Source organism: Periplaneta americana, chromosome 5 (genome assembly GCF_040183065.1).
Source record: "Periplaneta americana isolate PAMFEO1 chromosome 5, P.americana_PAMFEO1_priV1, whole genome shotgun sequence".
NCBI lineage: Eukaryota > Metazoa > Arthropoda > Insecta > Blattodea > Blattidae > Periplaneta > Periplaneta americana.
Window position 1 is genome coordinate 164192409 of NC_091121.1, and position 16344 is coordinate 164208752.

The window sequence follows — 16344 nt, forward strand, 5'->3', positions numbered from 1 at the left end:
AGAACGAAGCGGTTCAGAGGCCCGCCCTTTTAACTGTAGCATCACTAATAATCACCGCTAAAATCCGGCAAATCCGTCGCACTTCTTTCTAGCATTATTTTTTAGGAACCTGAAATATTGCAGTTTCTAATTCCAGAAATAATGCCATACCGAGGAACGGGATGCGGTCCTGTATTCCCGCTTGACTTACTGCTTAGAAGATAGCATCAAAATGGGAATCGCGAACACTCATTTTCCAGAAAATCTGCCGACATTCTTGCCGCCATAACTTCGCAGTACGTATAGTGAGAAGAAAGCCGATGAGTGCGTTGAATAGAGCTCCTCGAACTCTATCTTTGGTGTGAAGGAAAACTCTCTATCCCCGTGCGTTTGGACGGGAGAGGCCGGGAAAGTTTAAAAAAATGGGCATTTTGACCTTCCAAAACAGAAGTTCTCTACACTAGGAGAACGAAGCAGCCCTGTATTCCCCCTTGACTTACTTCTTACACGATAGCATAAAAATGGGAATCGCGAACACTAACTGATTTTCGAGGAAAAAAAAAAGGGGGAAGGGTTTAAACCACTACTCCCCCGACATTCTTGCCGCCATAACTCAGCAGTACGTGTAGTGAGAAGAAAGCGATGAGTGCGTTGAATACAGCTTCTCGAACTCTATCTTTGATTTAAAGGACAACTCTGTATCCCCATGCGATTGGACGGGAGAGTAGGCAAAATTTGAAAAAAATGGGCATTTTGACCTTCCAAAATAGAAGTTTCTCTACACAAGGAGAACGAAGCGGCTCAGAGGTCCGCCCTTTTAACTGTAGCATTCCCGCATCTTCACTAATAATCACCGCTAAAATCCGGCAAATCAGACGCACTTTCTTCTAGCCTTATTTTTTGGGTAGACTACCTAAAATATTGCAGTCTCTAATTCCGGAAATAATGGCCATATCGAGGGACGGGATGTGGCCCTGCATTCCCCCTTGACTTGCTTCTTACACGATAGCATCAAAATGGCATTCGCGAACACTAACTGATTTTCGAGAAAAAAAGGGGAAGGGTTTTAAAACACTACTCTGCCGACATTCTTGCCGCCATAACTCAGCAGTACGTGTACTGAGAAGAAAGCCGATGATTGTGTTGAATAGAGCTCTTCGAACTCCATCTTTGATGTAAAGGACAACTCTATATCCCCGTGCGTTTGGACGCGAGAGGCCGGAAAAATTAAAAAAAAAAAAAATGGGCATTTTGACCTTCCAAAACAGAAGTCTCTCTACACAAGGAGAACGAAGCGGTTCAGAGGCCCGCCCTTTTAACTGTAGCATCCCCGCATCTTTACCAATAATCACCGCTAAAATAAGGCAAATCCGTCGCACTTTTTTCTAGCCTTATTTTTTGGGTATCTAAAATATTCCAGTCTCTAATTCCGGAAATAATGGCCATACCGACGAACGGGATGCGGCCCTGTATTCCCGCTTGACTTCTTACACGATAGCATCAAAATGGGAATCGCGAACACTAACTGATTTTCGAGAAAAAAGAGGGGAAGGGTTTAAACCACTACTCTGCCGACATCCTTGCCGCTATAACTCCGCAGTACGTGTAGTGAAAAGAAACCCGATGAGTGTGTTGAATAGAGCTCCTCCAACTCTATCTTTGGTGTAAAGGACACCTCTCTATCCCCGTGCGTTTGGACGGGACAGGCCGGCTAAATTAAAAAAAAAATGAGCATTTTGACCTTCCAAAACAGAAGTTTCTCTACACAAGGAGAACGAGGCGGCTCAGAGGCTCGCCCTTCTAAATGTAGCATCCCCGCATCTTCACTAATGATCACCGCTAAAATCCGGCAAATCCGTCGCACTTTTTTCTAACCTTATTTTTTGGGTACCTAAAATATTGGAGTCTCTAATTCCGGAAATAATGGCCTGCGAGGAACAGGATGCGGCCCTGTATTCCCCCTTGACTTACATCCTACACGATAGCATCAAAATTGGAATCGCGAACACTAACTGATTTTCGAGAAAAAAAAAAGGCCAGTACTCTGCTGACAGTCTTGCCGCCATAACTCAGCAGTACGTGTAGTGAGAAGAAAGCCAATGGGTGCGTTGAATACAGCTCATCGAACTCTATCTTTGGTGTAAAGAACAACTCTCTATCCCCGTGCGTTTGGACGCGAGAGGCTGGCATATTTTCAAAAAATGGGCATTTTGACCTTCCAAAATAGGAGTTTTTCTACACAAGGAGAACGAAGCGGCTCAGAGGTCCGCCCTTTTAACCGTAGCATCCCCGCATCTTCACTAATAAACACCGCTAAAATCCGGCAAATCCGTCGCACTTTTTTCTAGCCTTATTTTTTGGGTACCTAAAATATTGCAGGATCTAATTCCGGAAATAATGGCCATACCGAGGAACGGGATGCGGCCCTGTATTCCTGCTTGACTTACTTCTTACACAATAGCATCAAAATGGGAATAGCGAACACTAACTGATTTTAGAGAAAAAAAGGGGAAACCACTACTCTGCCGACATTCTTGCCGCCATAACTCAGCAGTACGTGTAGTGAGCAGAAAGTCAATGAGTGCGTTGAATAGAGCTCCTCGAACTCTATCTTTGGTGTAAAGGACAACTCTCTATCCCCGTGCGTTTGGACGCGAGAGGCCGGCAAAATTAAAAAAAATGGGCATTTAGACCTTCCAAAACAGAAGTTTCTCTGCACAAGGAGAACAAAGCGGCTCATGCGGTCCTGTATTCCCCCTTGACTTACTTCTTATACGATAGTGTCAAAATGGGAATCCCAAACATAAGCTGGTTTTCAAGAAAAAAATGGGATGGGTTTAAACCACTATTCCGCCAAAATTCTAGCCACCATAACTCGTAGTACGTGTAGTGAGAACAGAGCTGAAAAGTGCAATGAATAGAGCTCCTCGAACTGTATCTGCAGCATATAGGGCAACTCTCTGTCCTCAGGCATATGGGCAGTAGAGGCCAGCAAAGTTTCATAAAATGGTCATTTTGGCCTTCCAAAACAGAATTTTCTCTACACAAGAAGAACCAAGCGGCTCGGAGACCCGCCCTTTTAACTGTAGCATCCCTGCATGTTCACTAATAATCACAACTAAAATCCAGCAAATCCGTCGCACTTTTTTCAGTGTTATTTTCTTGGTACCATAAGTTAGGGTTAATTCCGATATAGTATTATAATACCGATTACTTTGCTTTTTCTTTAAAAGATTGTAGCTCTTGTTGTATTATATCGTGAGGTATGTCGGAGAAAACTTTTTTTACGAAGCTCATAATGCGGCTGATATGAACCACCTTCGTGAAGGTTTGCAGCTGTATTAATTAAGCTTCATTTTCCTTTGATGATGCCAAGTCGTTTTCTGCTTGATATAATATCCTTGTGTAACTTCAGTTCTACTGCTTCACTGGAAGGTTTTGTGACGTAGGTGAGAGTTAAAATGTGTTGTATAATTAGTTACTCATATTATTCGTAAGTTGGATAATAATTAGACCATACCTACTTGAAATTAAAACACTTAATATAGGAAATGGAAAAGTTCAAGGGTAACACCAATCATGGGTGCACCTATACAAAAAAAAATCGGGACCATCACGGAGATGTGGTAGATACAATCCAGTTCACTTGGATAATCCTGTCTATTATGCAATATTACTCCTGCTCTTCCAGCCAAGTTAAACGACACAATAATCCCTTTTGCTTCCTGTGTTAAAAACCTTGGAGTCTACTTTGATACGCATTTAAACTGGAATAACCATGTAAACCATATTACCAAAAAAAAATACTTTCCATACTAAATTCCTTAAACAGCATTCGAAAATTTCTTCCGCTATCACTCAAGAAAATACTAGTGGAAACACTAGTAATGCCCCACTTCGATTACTGTGATTTTCTACTGACTGACCTCAATGTCAATCAGTCACAAAAATTACAACGTGTTCATAATTCTTGTGTTCGCTTTGTCTGCGATGTCCGTCGCGCTGACCACATTACCCCATCCTTCCAAACTCTAAACTAGCTACGGATCAACGAACGTAGAAATTTTCATTCTCTTGTTCTCCTTTTCCAAGTCCTTCACACTTCTACACCTACCTACCTTGCCTCCCGTTTCAGTTACCTGTCATCATATCATAATCTCTTTACATGCACGCAGAATAGCCGCATACTAGCCATACCAACACATAAGACATCATCGTATTCATCATCATACACAATCTCGCTCTCGCGCTTGTGGAATACCCTACCCAGTGACATCAGAGACTGTCGGAATTTAGTAGCGTTCAAAAGCAAGCTTATTAAGGATTTTCTTACTGCGTAGAGTAGGTTTAATTCGTACTTAATCAATAAAAGAAATGCTTCTCTCTTCTTAGCTTTTACAATAAACTGTCTAGCTTTTATTAATCAGTTAATCTTTTAGTACTTTGATTTTTATTGTCTCTGTAAATTTAATATTAATTGTATTCTTAATATTGTAGTTGTAATCCCCTGGTAGAGGGGAAGAGAAGGTCTGATGGCCTTAGCTCTACCAGGTTAAATAAACAAATAAATAAATCTATACTAATAATAAATCTGTAGCCGAAATTTTTCTAGCAATTTTCGATTTTCCAAAAATAATTGGTCCTAACATATATAATTAACCACCCTGAAACCGAAAATCGCTTTTTTGAAATTTTTGTTTGTATGTCTGTCTGTCTGTATGTTTGTTACCTTTTCACGCAATAATGGCTGAACGGATTTCCACGAAAATTTGAATATGAATTAAGTTCGTTGTAACTTAGATTTTAGGCTATATGGCATTCAAAATACATTATTTAAAAGGGGGGTTATAAGGGGGCCTGAATTAAATAAATCGAAATATCTCGCTTATTATTTATTTTTGTGAAAAATGTTACATAACAAAAGTTTCTTTAAACATAATTTGCGATAAGTTTTATTCCCTGAAAAATTTTGATAGGACTGTTATTTAATGAGATAAATGAGTTTTAAAATTAAAATAACTGCCATCTAAGGCCGTGTGATGAATTAAAAAACAAATGACTTCGTCTATAAGGGGCCTTCGACAGCAACAATCGAAAGCTATGAAAGATAGCCTACAGAGAATGTTTCTGTGTTTGTACGAAGTAATATCGGAAGCTAAATTAACTGATTTGTATAATTAATTATTATTTCACCATTGGAAAGTGTAGTTTCTCTAGATGGACATAATGCTATAATGTTATTACAGTAACTTCTGATATAATATAATATAATATAATATAATATAATATGTAGGCCTAATATTATATAATATAATTTAAGTTATTTGAAGGGTTCACAATCATAGTGGGCCAAGCGCCATTTACTGAATACATAGAAAACAAGGGTTAAAATTAAGTTATTACCATAATTCAATGGAAACCTATAACAAGTAAAATAAAATATACACATTAAATCTAAATGATGTCAATCTTCATTAAACTATGGTTGCATGTAATAAAAATTAAGAAACAGGTTAAAGGAATTGTCATTGCACCAAATGAGTGTCTCTGGACCAATATGATCGCATTTTAATTATTTGGATGCAATTTAAATTAAGTGACATATTAAACGATTTATCCTTCTATCAAACACGAATGTTCCCTGGATCAAACGTCCTATTTTAATTATGTAATTACTTTATATTTATTTTTAACGGGTGCAGCGGAGCGCACGGGTACGGCTAGTAATAAATAAAGATGATAATGCCAGCAAAATGAGTCCATGATCCAGTACCGAAAGTTACCCAGCATTTGATCTCAATGGGTTGAGGGAAAACCCCGGAAAAAACCTCAACCAGGTAACTTGTCGCAACCAGGATTTGAACCCGAGTTTGCTTGTTTCACAGTGAGGCATGCTAACCATTACTCCACAGTGGTGAATCCTGAAATTATTACGAAAAGAACGAACTTTCCCAGTATGTGTGAGAATTAATAAGATTTCACTATATATTAATTACAAACAACACACAGGACTGATACTGATTAGTATTGTTAGTGGGTGGAGTACTGACCCCCACCTGCTGCAGCTTGTAATGGTTGATGATGTCTTGGTCAGCTGGGCAGCTCTGGGTAAAGGCATCCAGTTGATACATGTGGTACATGTAACGCCAAAGGTGCTGCAGTTCCACAGGGATATCAAAGTCTAGGAAGTATTTTCCTGTTCAAAAAACAAAAACAAACAATATATTTCTCTTTAAAAACAAATTAACAAATATACATTACTAAAAAGTTCAATGGATTTCAAGATTCCTTCTTTTTGTGATAACTCGACATAAATATATAATTAAAAATATTATATGCAAAAGAAAACTAACTTCAAGTATCTGTAAATTAGCATCATTACCATCACATCATCATTACAATCACTGGGAGGGGGAATTAGGTGAGTCAGCTTAAGATTTATTTAGTCTTACACTTTCCAATGAACTGTTTTCAGAACATGGAAGGAGTGATTGTAGGAGGAAGAAGAATAAGTGCATAAGATTTACTGATAATATGGCGTTGTTAGCAGAAGAGGAGACGATAGTAAGGAATATGCTACTGGAGATAAATGACAGCTGTGAGCAGTATGGGATGAAGATAAATGCAAATAAGACGAAGACCATGGTCGTAGGAAGAAATATAAAGAAAGTAAACTTGAGAATTCTAAATGAGGCACTAGAGTAAGTGGACAGCTTCAAATACTTGGGGTGTCCTGTAAGCAGTAACATGAGCTGCTGCCAGGAAGTCAAAAGGAGGACAGCAATTGCCAAGGAATCAATCAATCTTCTTAATGTATTCAGCTGTTTGCCTACAACATAAAGTCCACTATAGTCCATTGTAGTCTATTCAGTTGTTGTTTTTCAAGAGAAATGAGCGGTATTTTGATCAGTGTTCATTACAGATGCCTGTTGCTAGTAGCCAGAGTTGGGGTGTAGTCAATATATACTGCAGGGCTGTGTCTTCTGCAACTGGTACTGATGATTTTAATTTACTTGTTTTGTGGTTTATGGATGGACAGTATAGAAGAATGTGTTCCAGATCTTCATCATGATTATTACACCACAGACAAGTAGGATTATCAGAAATGTGAAATCGGTGTAGGTACAATTGAGTGACAATGTGACCTGTTCTGGCTCTTGTTAAAAATGTTTGAACATGTCTGGGCAAGTTTTTGTACATTTCCAGGTCATTTGGTTTCTTTTGTACAGACTGTAAAATTTTTCCTTTGTCAGAAGAGAGTCAATTGTTGATCCATAGGTTTGTAAAATGAGACTTTACTGAAGCAAAAGCACTGGATAGAGATATCACTTGAAGAGGTGTTGGTTGCAAATATGTTGCCTGTTTTGCAGTATTATCGACTGTCTCGTTTCCAGGTATACCACAATGACTAGGTATCCATTGAAATGTTATTTCCTTTTGGAGTTCTTTTAGTTTACATAGTTGTTTCTGAATTGGAATAATTCTATGTGCATATTGATAATGATTAGGGCAAGGCAATTAATGATTTTGCATTTTTTTCTTATGAAGGTTTAAACATTGCTAGCATATATGGAAATGTATGACATTAAAAACCGGGTTAAATAAAAGCAATTCGTTAGGGCATTTTTTTGCATTTTCTTAACTTTTCTACGGATATGTCATTTTTTAGCAATTTTTAGGTCATTTTGAGCATTTTTTACACTTTTCAGGAAGGCTGTGACATTATTTGTATTTGATTTGAGATTTTTATTATAATTCAGTATTTTCCTTGCCAATACAATTTCTTGGAATTAAGTAGATGTTTGCTAGCTTCTACCCCTATTTTTCAAGGTATGTGCATAATGAATTTGCCCACTTCTAGGAATTTTATTCAAATTCTTAGAGCGTATGCTAGCTTGTACCCCTATTTTTCAAGGCATAATGAACTTGCCCACTTCTAGGAATTTACCCACACTCCCACAGAGATTCTTTTCTCCAGGTAAACTGGCATTGTTATGCTGTTAATTGAGGTGGTCAGTTGTTTCTAGTCTTCTGTGTGACATTAGTGGAACAGCTACAAATAGTGGATAAAGTGGTGAATGATTTGAGCCGTGCATGTGGTAAACTGGGCGATGCAGTGTCAATGAAAATGAAAAACTGTCTAAGCAAGAACAGGGGGTACACAACATTGTGTTCAATTGGCAGAGCTTTGTCTGGTGAAAATTTTTCTCTTTCTGACTGAGTTAAATCCAGGAGATATTGCTTGCTTTCAATTTGCTCCAATTGTTTCCGTTGAAGTAGAGAGAAGCTTTTCCATTTATAAGTCGGTACTAGCAGACAATAGACAATCATTTTTGTTTGAAAATCTCCGCCAAGTTTTGATTGTTAACTGCAATTCAAAATTGTTGTAAAAGTGCACTTGAAATGAATTTTCTGCAATATAAGGTACTGTAACATGTATTTTTTTTAATTTTATGTAGTTCAGTAATCAAGTGAGTACTTAACGTAATTAAAAGTATTTTCATTGGCAATGCTTTACTTTTTATTGGTCATTTTTTTGTTTTTTTTAGGTCATTTTTTGTATTTTTTAGGTCATAAATGCATTTTTTATTTTGCATTTTTTACCAATTTATAGGTCATTAAATGCCTTGCCCTAATAATGATATTAATATTGATATTGATGTTTATTTGTCAATCAACTTTACAATTCACAGTTATGGTGGACCTTCACCTATGTGCATATAGGTTTGGTACATATTTAATTATATTAAATACAGCCCCCTTGGAGTCGGTAAGTATGCAAATAGATTTTTCAGAAATTTGAGTATATATTTATCTTACCTGTAGATGATGGAGCAGCCTTTCTCTCTAAACTTTATGATTAGGAACCGGATTTATATGTAATTACATATTATACTGCTTTCAACTTTCAACCTAACTGCATATAAATAAGAAATCTTTGCAAATCTTGTAATTATCATTAATATATTAAAATTTGATACTACATATTTTTACATATTTACCCCACATTACATATTATGGCTTGGTATTACATAAATATACATATTTAGGGGTTTTATTCATTTTTACTTCTCTAAAAGGAAAAAAAAAAAAACTTCTGCTGGGAAAGTTTACAATTTGAAATACACTGATTTAAAAAGCCTTTATACCTACCCAAGAAAGGATATATTTCGGGACGAAACATAATGTCCTTAGTTCCAGAAAGTAATAGAGGCACTCACCCTATACCGCCCACTGTAAATATGAGTGAACAAAATGGCAACCTTTCTCATACAACTACCTTATATTGTAAAAATCACACAGAAAGTAGCGTTGGCTTCTTGCGGTGGAGTGGGACGAAGACGACATGATTTGTCTCGAACTATAATGGTTCTGCACACGTCTTAACAAGATATTCCCATGCAATTTGCAACCTTTCCCACCCTCTTCCTAATCCTTCCAGGGAAAACCCGTGTCAAGTCTGACATGAGCTACAATAAAATAGCCGACTTTTGAAAAGAAGCTGGAGTAAAGGAACAAACTGGAAAGATGTTGAAAGATTAAAATAAATAGCTTTCAGGTTATTGCTTGACCTCTTTACTTTAAATTCAGTAGACCTATACGGAAATGGGATTTTCCGAGCAATTAGAAAGTATGGTTCTCGGCTGGAATAATCCTACCCTTCTGAATGAGACAGGAATGTCACTTTTCAAACAACAATGCCTATAGTTTGAGGTTTTAGTAGGTACTGTTTCTTATAGGAAGCAGCTAAAATGCATGTGTCCCACATCTCCTCTTAATTTTTCCTAATCCAGTAAAGCTAAACAGTGTTTGCAGTACTGTTGTGTCATTCATTTCACTCAGTTCTCTAGTTTTAGTACTTACAGTATAAAGCGCAAGAGAGTTTATCTATTGCTTTTAACGAAATAAAATGGCCCCTGTATCTTCAACCCTAACGACAAAAATAAAATCCTGGATTGTGATGGATGAAGCTTTCACTACAGATGGAAAAATAGTAATGTGTCAAGTGTGCAGTAAAAAAGTCGGGTGCTCTATGAAATCACAACTGGACAGTTTTACCTATCTTATACCTGCCAGATATTGATATTAAATATTTTGATGATTTTACATATTTTGGTACATATTCAGCTTATTTTTCTTACATAAATAAGTACATATTTCACACCATGATAGTACATAAAAATCCGGTCCCTATTTATGACTGATAGAGATGATATTCTTTACCTCTCGATCAGTAACACTTCTATTTTTCCCCGTCTTCTTACACTTGAACTCAAACTCTCTTAAAATACTCTTTAAACTAGTGCCCCACCAAATCAATGATGGGCGGTTTCACGTAGAATGGGTAATAAACCTCGAAATTGTAGGAGAAATGTTGTGCAAAAGATAGAATTCGTGAATTGTTCGTCACATCACGCATATCATAGTCATCACTCATCAATATCAGTAATGGTCTTTTGCCATCGACATTTCTTTTCTGATGCACTCATTGATGTTCCTTCAGCTCCATGTTATTTTTGTTCAGGCAAATTCCTCTTCACCGTTGTTAGAGACCTTGTTTGCCTCTGCTACTCTCTGCATCTTATTTTTTACTACTATGCTTATTTCCTCATAAAATTGTATACATTTGCGAACGACCTCTCTTGATCATCCTCTTTTAGTAGGTTTACTATATTTTAGTTTAAAAAGTATTGGTGGCATCTCGCCTACAGATCAATTTCTGAATAATTTCAAGGGAAAAATTGTTCCGGGGCCAGGCATCGAACCCAGGACCGTTGGTTTAACGTACCAATGCTCTACCAACTGAGCTACCCAGGAACTCTACCCGACACCGATCCAATTTTTCCCTCTATATCCACAGACCTCAAAGTGGGCTGACAACCATCAAGCAACCAACTTCGAGTGCACACTAACTCCGTGTGACTTAAATTGTGGTTTTCTGTAAACGAACAGTGACGTGTAGTATGCAAATCAAGATTTTCAGGTATAACTCCCTGCAAAGTTGATTTGAATAATTTCGAGGGAAAAATTGTTCCGGGGCCGGGTAGCTCAGTTGGTAGAGCGTTGGTACGTTAAACCAAAGGTCCCAGGTTCGATGCCCAGCCCTGGAACAATTATTCCCTAGAAATTATTCAAATCAACTTTGCAGGGAGTTATACCTGAAAATCTTGATTTGCAGATCAATTTCTTCTCAGCAACTGAGCATACTTTCCTTTAGTGTCGTTGCTCCTCTCCCATCTACCTCAGCCCATTGCTTGACCCACCCCTGCAGAGGACCAACATCATAAAGGCTCGCTTGCTAACTTTCTCTTTCCTCACAAGTGTCAAAAAGGTCTGCGACACTTATAAGCAGTTATTAGTGCACTACAGAAAATGCATGCATCTTCATAGTGTATCCAGCCATTTGCTGACAACACGTGTTTCACTATGAATTTCCTCCTCTTACAAATGATGGGTAAAAAGCACGATGCTGGTTGTGTATTTCAGCAGCCACATTCCAAAGATGAGGTGTATTCGATATGTACTGGAGAGAATTGTCCAAGGTTACAGGGATTGCAGATTTTAGATTAGTTCTATGGATGTTTGTGACAGGGCAGTTTAAGAGGATATGATCCAAATCTTCTTCGTTATTGTTGCACCAGCAACAACCACTAGAGTCAACAAGATTAAAGCGGTGAAGATATTTCTGAGTGATAATATGGCCTGTCCTGGCTCTTGCTAAAAACGTTTGTATGTGTCTGGGAATGTTGCAGAACATTTGTAAATCATTAGTTTCTTTTGAATGTTTTAAAGTACTTTGCCTTTATCAGAAGAAAGCCATAATTCGACCCATAAATTTGTTAAATGAGAATTAACTGCAGAATATGCGTTGGTTAAAGAAGTTGTTTGCATAGGTTTGGGCCCCAAAGATGTTGCCTGTTAAGCAATATCTACAATCTCATTTCCAGTAATGCCGCCATGACTAGGTATCCGTTGGAATACTATTTATTTTTGAAGATTTAGTTTATTTAATATTTTCTGCACAGAGATTGTAATTTGTGCGTAGGAAGTTGGAGTATATTTCATGATATTTAGAATAGCTCCCATCGAGTCACTGAAAATGCATACAAGTACAGTAGAACTTGGTTATAACGACATCCAAGGGACCTTAAACATTATGTTGTTATAAACGAGTGTCGTAGTAACCGAGATTAACATTTTCAATCTAGTTTGGTGGAAAATGAAAAATAAACTTAATTAGACTTATTTTAGATTTATGTATTGACTTTTAAGCCTACAATGAACAAAAATAAAATACACGTAGGTCTAGAATTATAAATACAATATTCTGTATTAAAACAGTTTGTTCAGTACTCACCAAACTACTTTACTTAGAAGTGAAGTAATCAGTCATTTTACTCTGTTGTCTTCTACTTGCCCAATACACACTTTCTAGGGCTAAATTACGTTCTATGTTCATAATTTCAGTTGCAATTTCACTGCCCCCTTCCCTAGCTTCATAGAACATGTTCATAATTCTAATGACTTCTAAAGTGTCACTTACTTATTTTAGTGGGTATACTGCGTTAAAATTCGTGCACTTAGTGAAAACTTCCTGTCGAAACTGATCTAATACCGCATGAATTCGGACAGGTTACAATGGGGTGGGGAATCCGTCTGCATTCCAGAGGTCTATGACAGAAGGAGACAGTAAAGAATTTGTCAGATTTCAACAAAATATTTCTTAAAATACTTTGGTTCTTAGAAAATCTTATTTCAAACTGAGGTTGAAAATGACGTTATATGCGAGGTAGACGCATAGGCGTTTGTCGTATTAAGCAAGGTAGGAAAGCATGTCTTATGGGGAATTAGTTGGGACTACAAAATATTTGACGTTATAGGCGAGGTGTCGCACAAAACGAGGTCACTATAACCAAGTTCTACTGTATATCAGATAAGGAAGAGACATGTAAATGAGCTGCCTCTATGGCCAGTAGTTCTGTTTCGAGACTAGAGGGAGATGAACATGATATATAATATCTCTCATTATAGAATAAACACGCACCTTCATCTCAAACAGCAGAAATAACTAAAATGCTCTCTCAATTATTATCACTCAATAAAAGAATTGTATTCCAATGGATACCATCCCACTGTGGAATCCTGGGAAACGAGAATGCGGATGCTTTAGCAAAGAAGGGCAGCACTGCTACTTACAGACCTGTTACTAAATCTACGTATTACTCTGTGAAGAGATGTATTAAATCTACATACTTAGACTTCAACAAACAAAATTTGATAACACATTCTCAAGGGAAAAAATGGAACTCTCTGCATCAAAATCCACAGTTAATTCCCGATTTACCACGAAAATCGTCTGTAGCTGCATTTAGATTGGCAACAGGCCATGATTGTTTGGCCAAACACCTGCATAGAATTGGAATATATCAGTCCCCTAACTGCCCATTGTGCAACTCAAACCAAGAAATGGATTCGGAACACCTCAAAATCTGTGCTTCAGTGGCTAGTCATGATAATATCTTTGAAAAATATTGGAGTGCAAGAGGTCAAATGACTTTATTGTCAAATGTCTGGCATTAGAAAACAACAACATATCTCTCAATATATTTTGGGATAAAATACCCTGCGCTGGAAAGTCCATCATCAGGGTTCCGTGACCCATCAGTATAGATATGAAGAAAATTTTCATATTTGTTACAGATTAGTTCCGTGGCACTAGTTTTTAAAACATGTTGTTGTTGTTGTTGTTGTTTTCTAATGCCAGGCGTTTGACAGAAAGTCATAGATTTTAAAACATGTGGTGCATCATTCTTAGTATAATCACCAGCGATATTAATAAAACATTTTGGCCTTTTCCACATCCATGGTGGAGTTTCATTGACAACTAAAGTTTGTTCCAGTGTTAAACAAGTTACATTTAAAGGAACATCTTCCATTTGTCTATTATAAAACTTGCTGAAGTTGTGATCCATTATTTGAAAAAACATCTTGACAAAGACTGAAGCTTAAGTTGATAGTACAGATAGTACGGAAAATAGTACCCATGGATTATTTGGAACAGTTCTGCTCCCTTTAGTTCGGATAAATGGAGTTCTATTGTAATAATTTGAAGACAACCTGTGAATGTCGTTGACACAAATATATTTACTTGTAACAATAAAAGGAAACATTTGCCAAGGGCAATTATGAAATGGGAAGTAGACAACAGAAGAAAAGACAGATCACTGAACATAAAAATTATGAAAGATGGGGTGCAATATAATATACAAAACCTTGGAATCCAGGAAAGTGACAATGCAGAAAGAGAACTCTGGAGAAGCAAAATACAGCAGAAAATTTTCTTTCCTAATTAATTATATTTTTTAATATTTTGTAATGTATTTTTCAACTGACGGAAACATTAGCATTGAGAAAACTCCTAATAAATAACAAAATATTTGAGATTCTTCGGTGCAGCTGAGTCCACCTTGCTGATCGCTGTCATCATCATCACTGCCAACATCATAATTGAGAACATTATTGACCTACAAAGGGGAAGGAACTACCCACCTTATTCCATTCTCCTGGCTTAGTTGCCTCATGAGTGATGCCTAATCGGTGTCACTTCTGAGATTCAAACCTTTCTTCGAACAGTTGACTAAACAATAACAACTGACCTATGTTAATTTAAGATCATTACAGTTCATGAATCACGTAATCACAGAATACAGTACTGGTATAAAAAATTTAACAGATTTCTCCTATTCTGAAATTAAGTAAATGACAGGACAGGAAAGAACTAAGAACTCTGTTATCTCAGTCACCTCAAATAGATGACAATATTGAGCTGGGCTCATTACCTCACAATAGTCTTAAGTGAATATAGAATAATTCACCATTTTCTCCCTCTCTTAAGGAGGAGGAGAAGTGTTCTGATACATATACTGAACAGAGTTCCTTAATAATAGTACAATTGGTAATGATGGTGACAATATAGAAGCAACAGAAATTCTCACCAATAATGCAATTAATTAAAAATAACAAGTGAGTCGCCTAGAATAAAACCACACTTTATCCAAAAATCTGATTTGTCAGAAAATACGAAAAACTAGTGCAGTGACTCCAAATGGTGATTTCACTACTAAAGTTAAGGCAAATAAATTCTAGTGGACTCCAAACGAGCAGTTTATCACATTCCTTGCAAAATTCTGCACTGAAACATATTTTAATCCCAGGTTTCATAATTTAAAGAAAGTGTAGTTTGATTCTAGATGACTCAAGCATTATTTTAAAATTAATATGCATCTGATGTTTCCAAGTAACATACTGCAATAATTTGAGTATAAGTAATTGCGTATATAGAAATATTTCATCCTAAGGTGTTGAATTGTATTTCGTAATAATATTGCATGTTGAAAAATGGAAAGTTAAATCTTACCTCCTTTGACATTCTATATCATAAATACTTGATTTCACCAGCAATCTATTTTTAAAGGCATTGTGTTATACAAGTGTAAATACTGTGTGACACAGAAGTCAGTTGACAAATGGGAAGCATTACTAAATGTAAAATTGAAATAAGTATTGTACAAAGTAACATAACGGCATATTATTATTATTATTATTATTATTATTATTAAATATCCGTTCAAAAGAACCCTAATTTACCAAGCGGTATGCTAGGGTTTTAGTTTGGTTATACGTTATACTATGTATATATACTACTTATTTTATTCACACAGATAATGGTGAAAAATTATATCTACAGTATTTTAAATATAAAGTTTAACAAATCTATAAATTGTCTGTAGCAGCACGGTTTTTTAATCACTTCACATAGTGGAGTCCTGTACTCAGTGTTACAGTCCAGGAGATAGATGTGTCTTTAGTTGAAACCACTTAACTTCAATAATGGGACAGTCAAACAGAAGGTGTTTCACACCATGAAGGTCTTCGCGGCAGGAACAAGTAGATTTGATGTCTTCTGGAATGTTGAATATGTAGAAGTAATTTCCAAATTTCCCATGTCCAGAAAGAAACTGCGTTGTTACGAAAGTAGGTTTGAAATGATGACTTTTGAGTCGGAAATAGATTTTTGGGAAATAGGTGTCTCTTGTTAGTGATCCGGTTGTGCTTGTCGTTCATCTATTATTCCAGTTTTGATGAGTCTGTTGTCTTATTTGTTTCTTGATATATGATATTGGTTGTAAAGTGAAGGTCGGAGTTTCTCTGCTGGAGGCTGCTGCTTTCGCTAGCTCATCAGCTCTTTCATTTCCTCTTACACCATTGTGTCCACGGACCCAAGTGAGGCATATGTGCTGTGCGTACTTTTGAAGTAATTTCCTTGCCTCTATCGCTAATAGGTGACGGTTGTACTTGTCAGCG

The 16344-nt window shown here is 36.7% G+C and overlaps 1 protein-coding gene across 2 annotated transcripts in view; it reads right to left on the bottom strand.

Annotated features, from left to right (window-relative positions):
• The window catches only part of Clic (chloride intracellular channel protein 5), a 340626-nt gene that overhangs the window by 16924 nt on the left and 307358 nt on the right, over positions 1 to 16344 (bottom strand). The window contains exon 5 of one of the 2 annotated variants that reach the window (XM_069826752.1): positions 6036 to 6175. In XM_069826752.1, coding sequence (XP_069682853.1) covers positions 6036 to 6175 — 140 coding nt within the window. Of the gene's footprint in view, positions 1 to 6029; positions 6176 to 16344 lie in introns of both variants that reach the window. The other variant, XM_069826751.1, reaches the window with a different exon arrangement.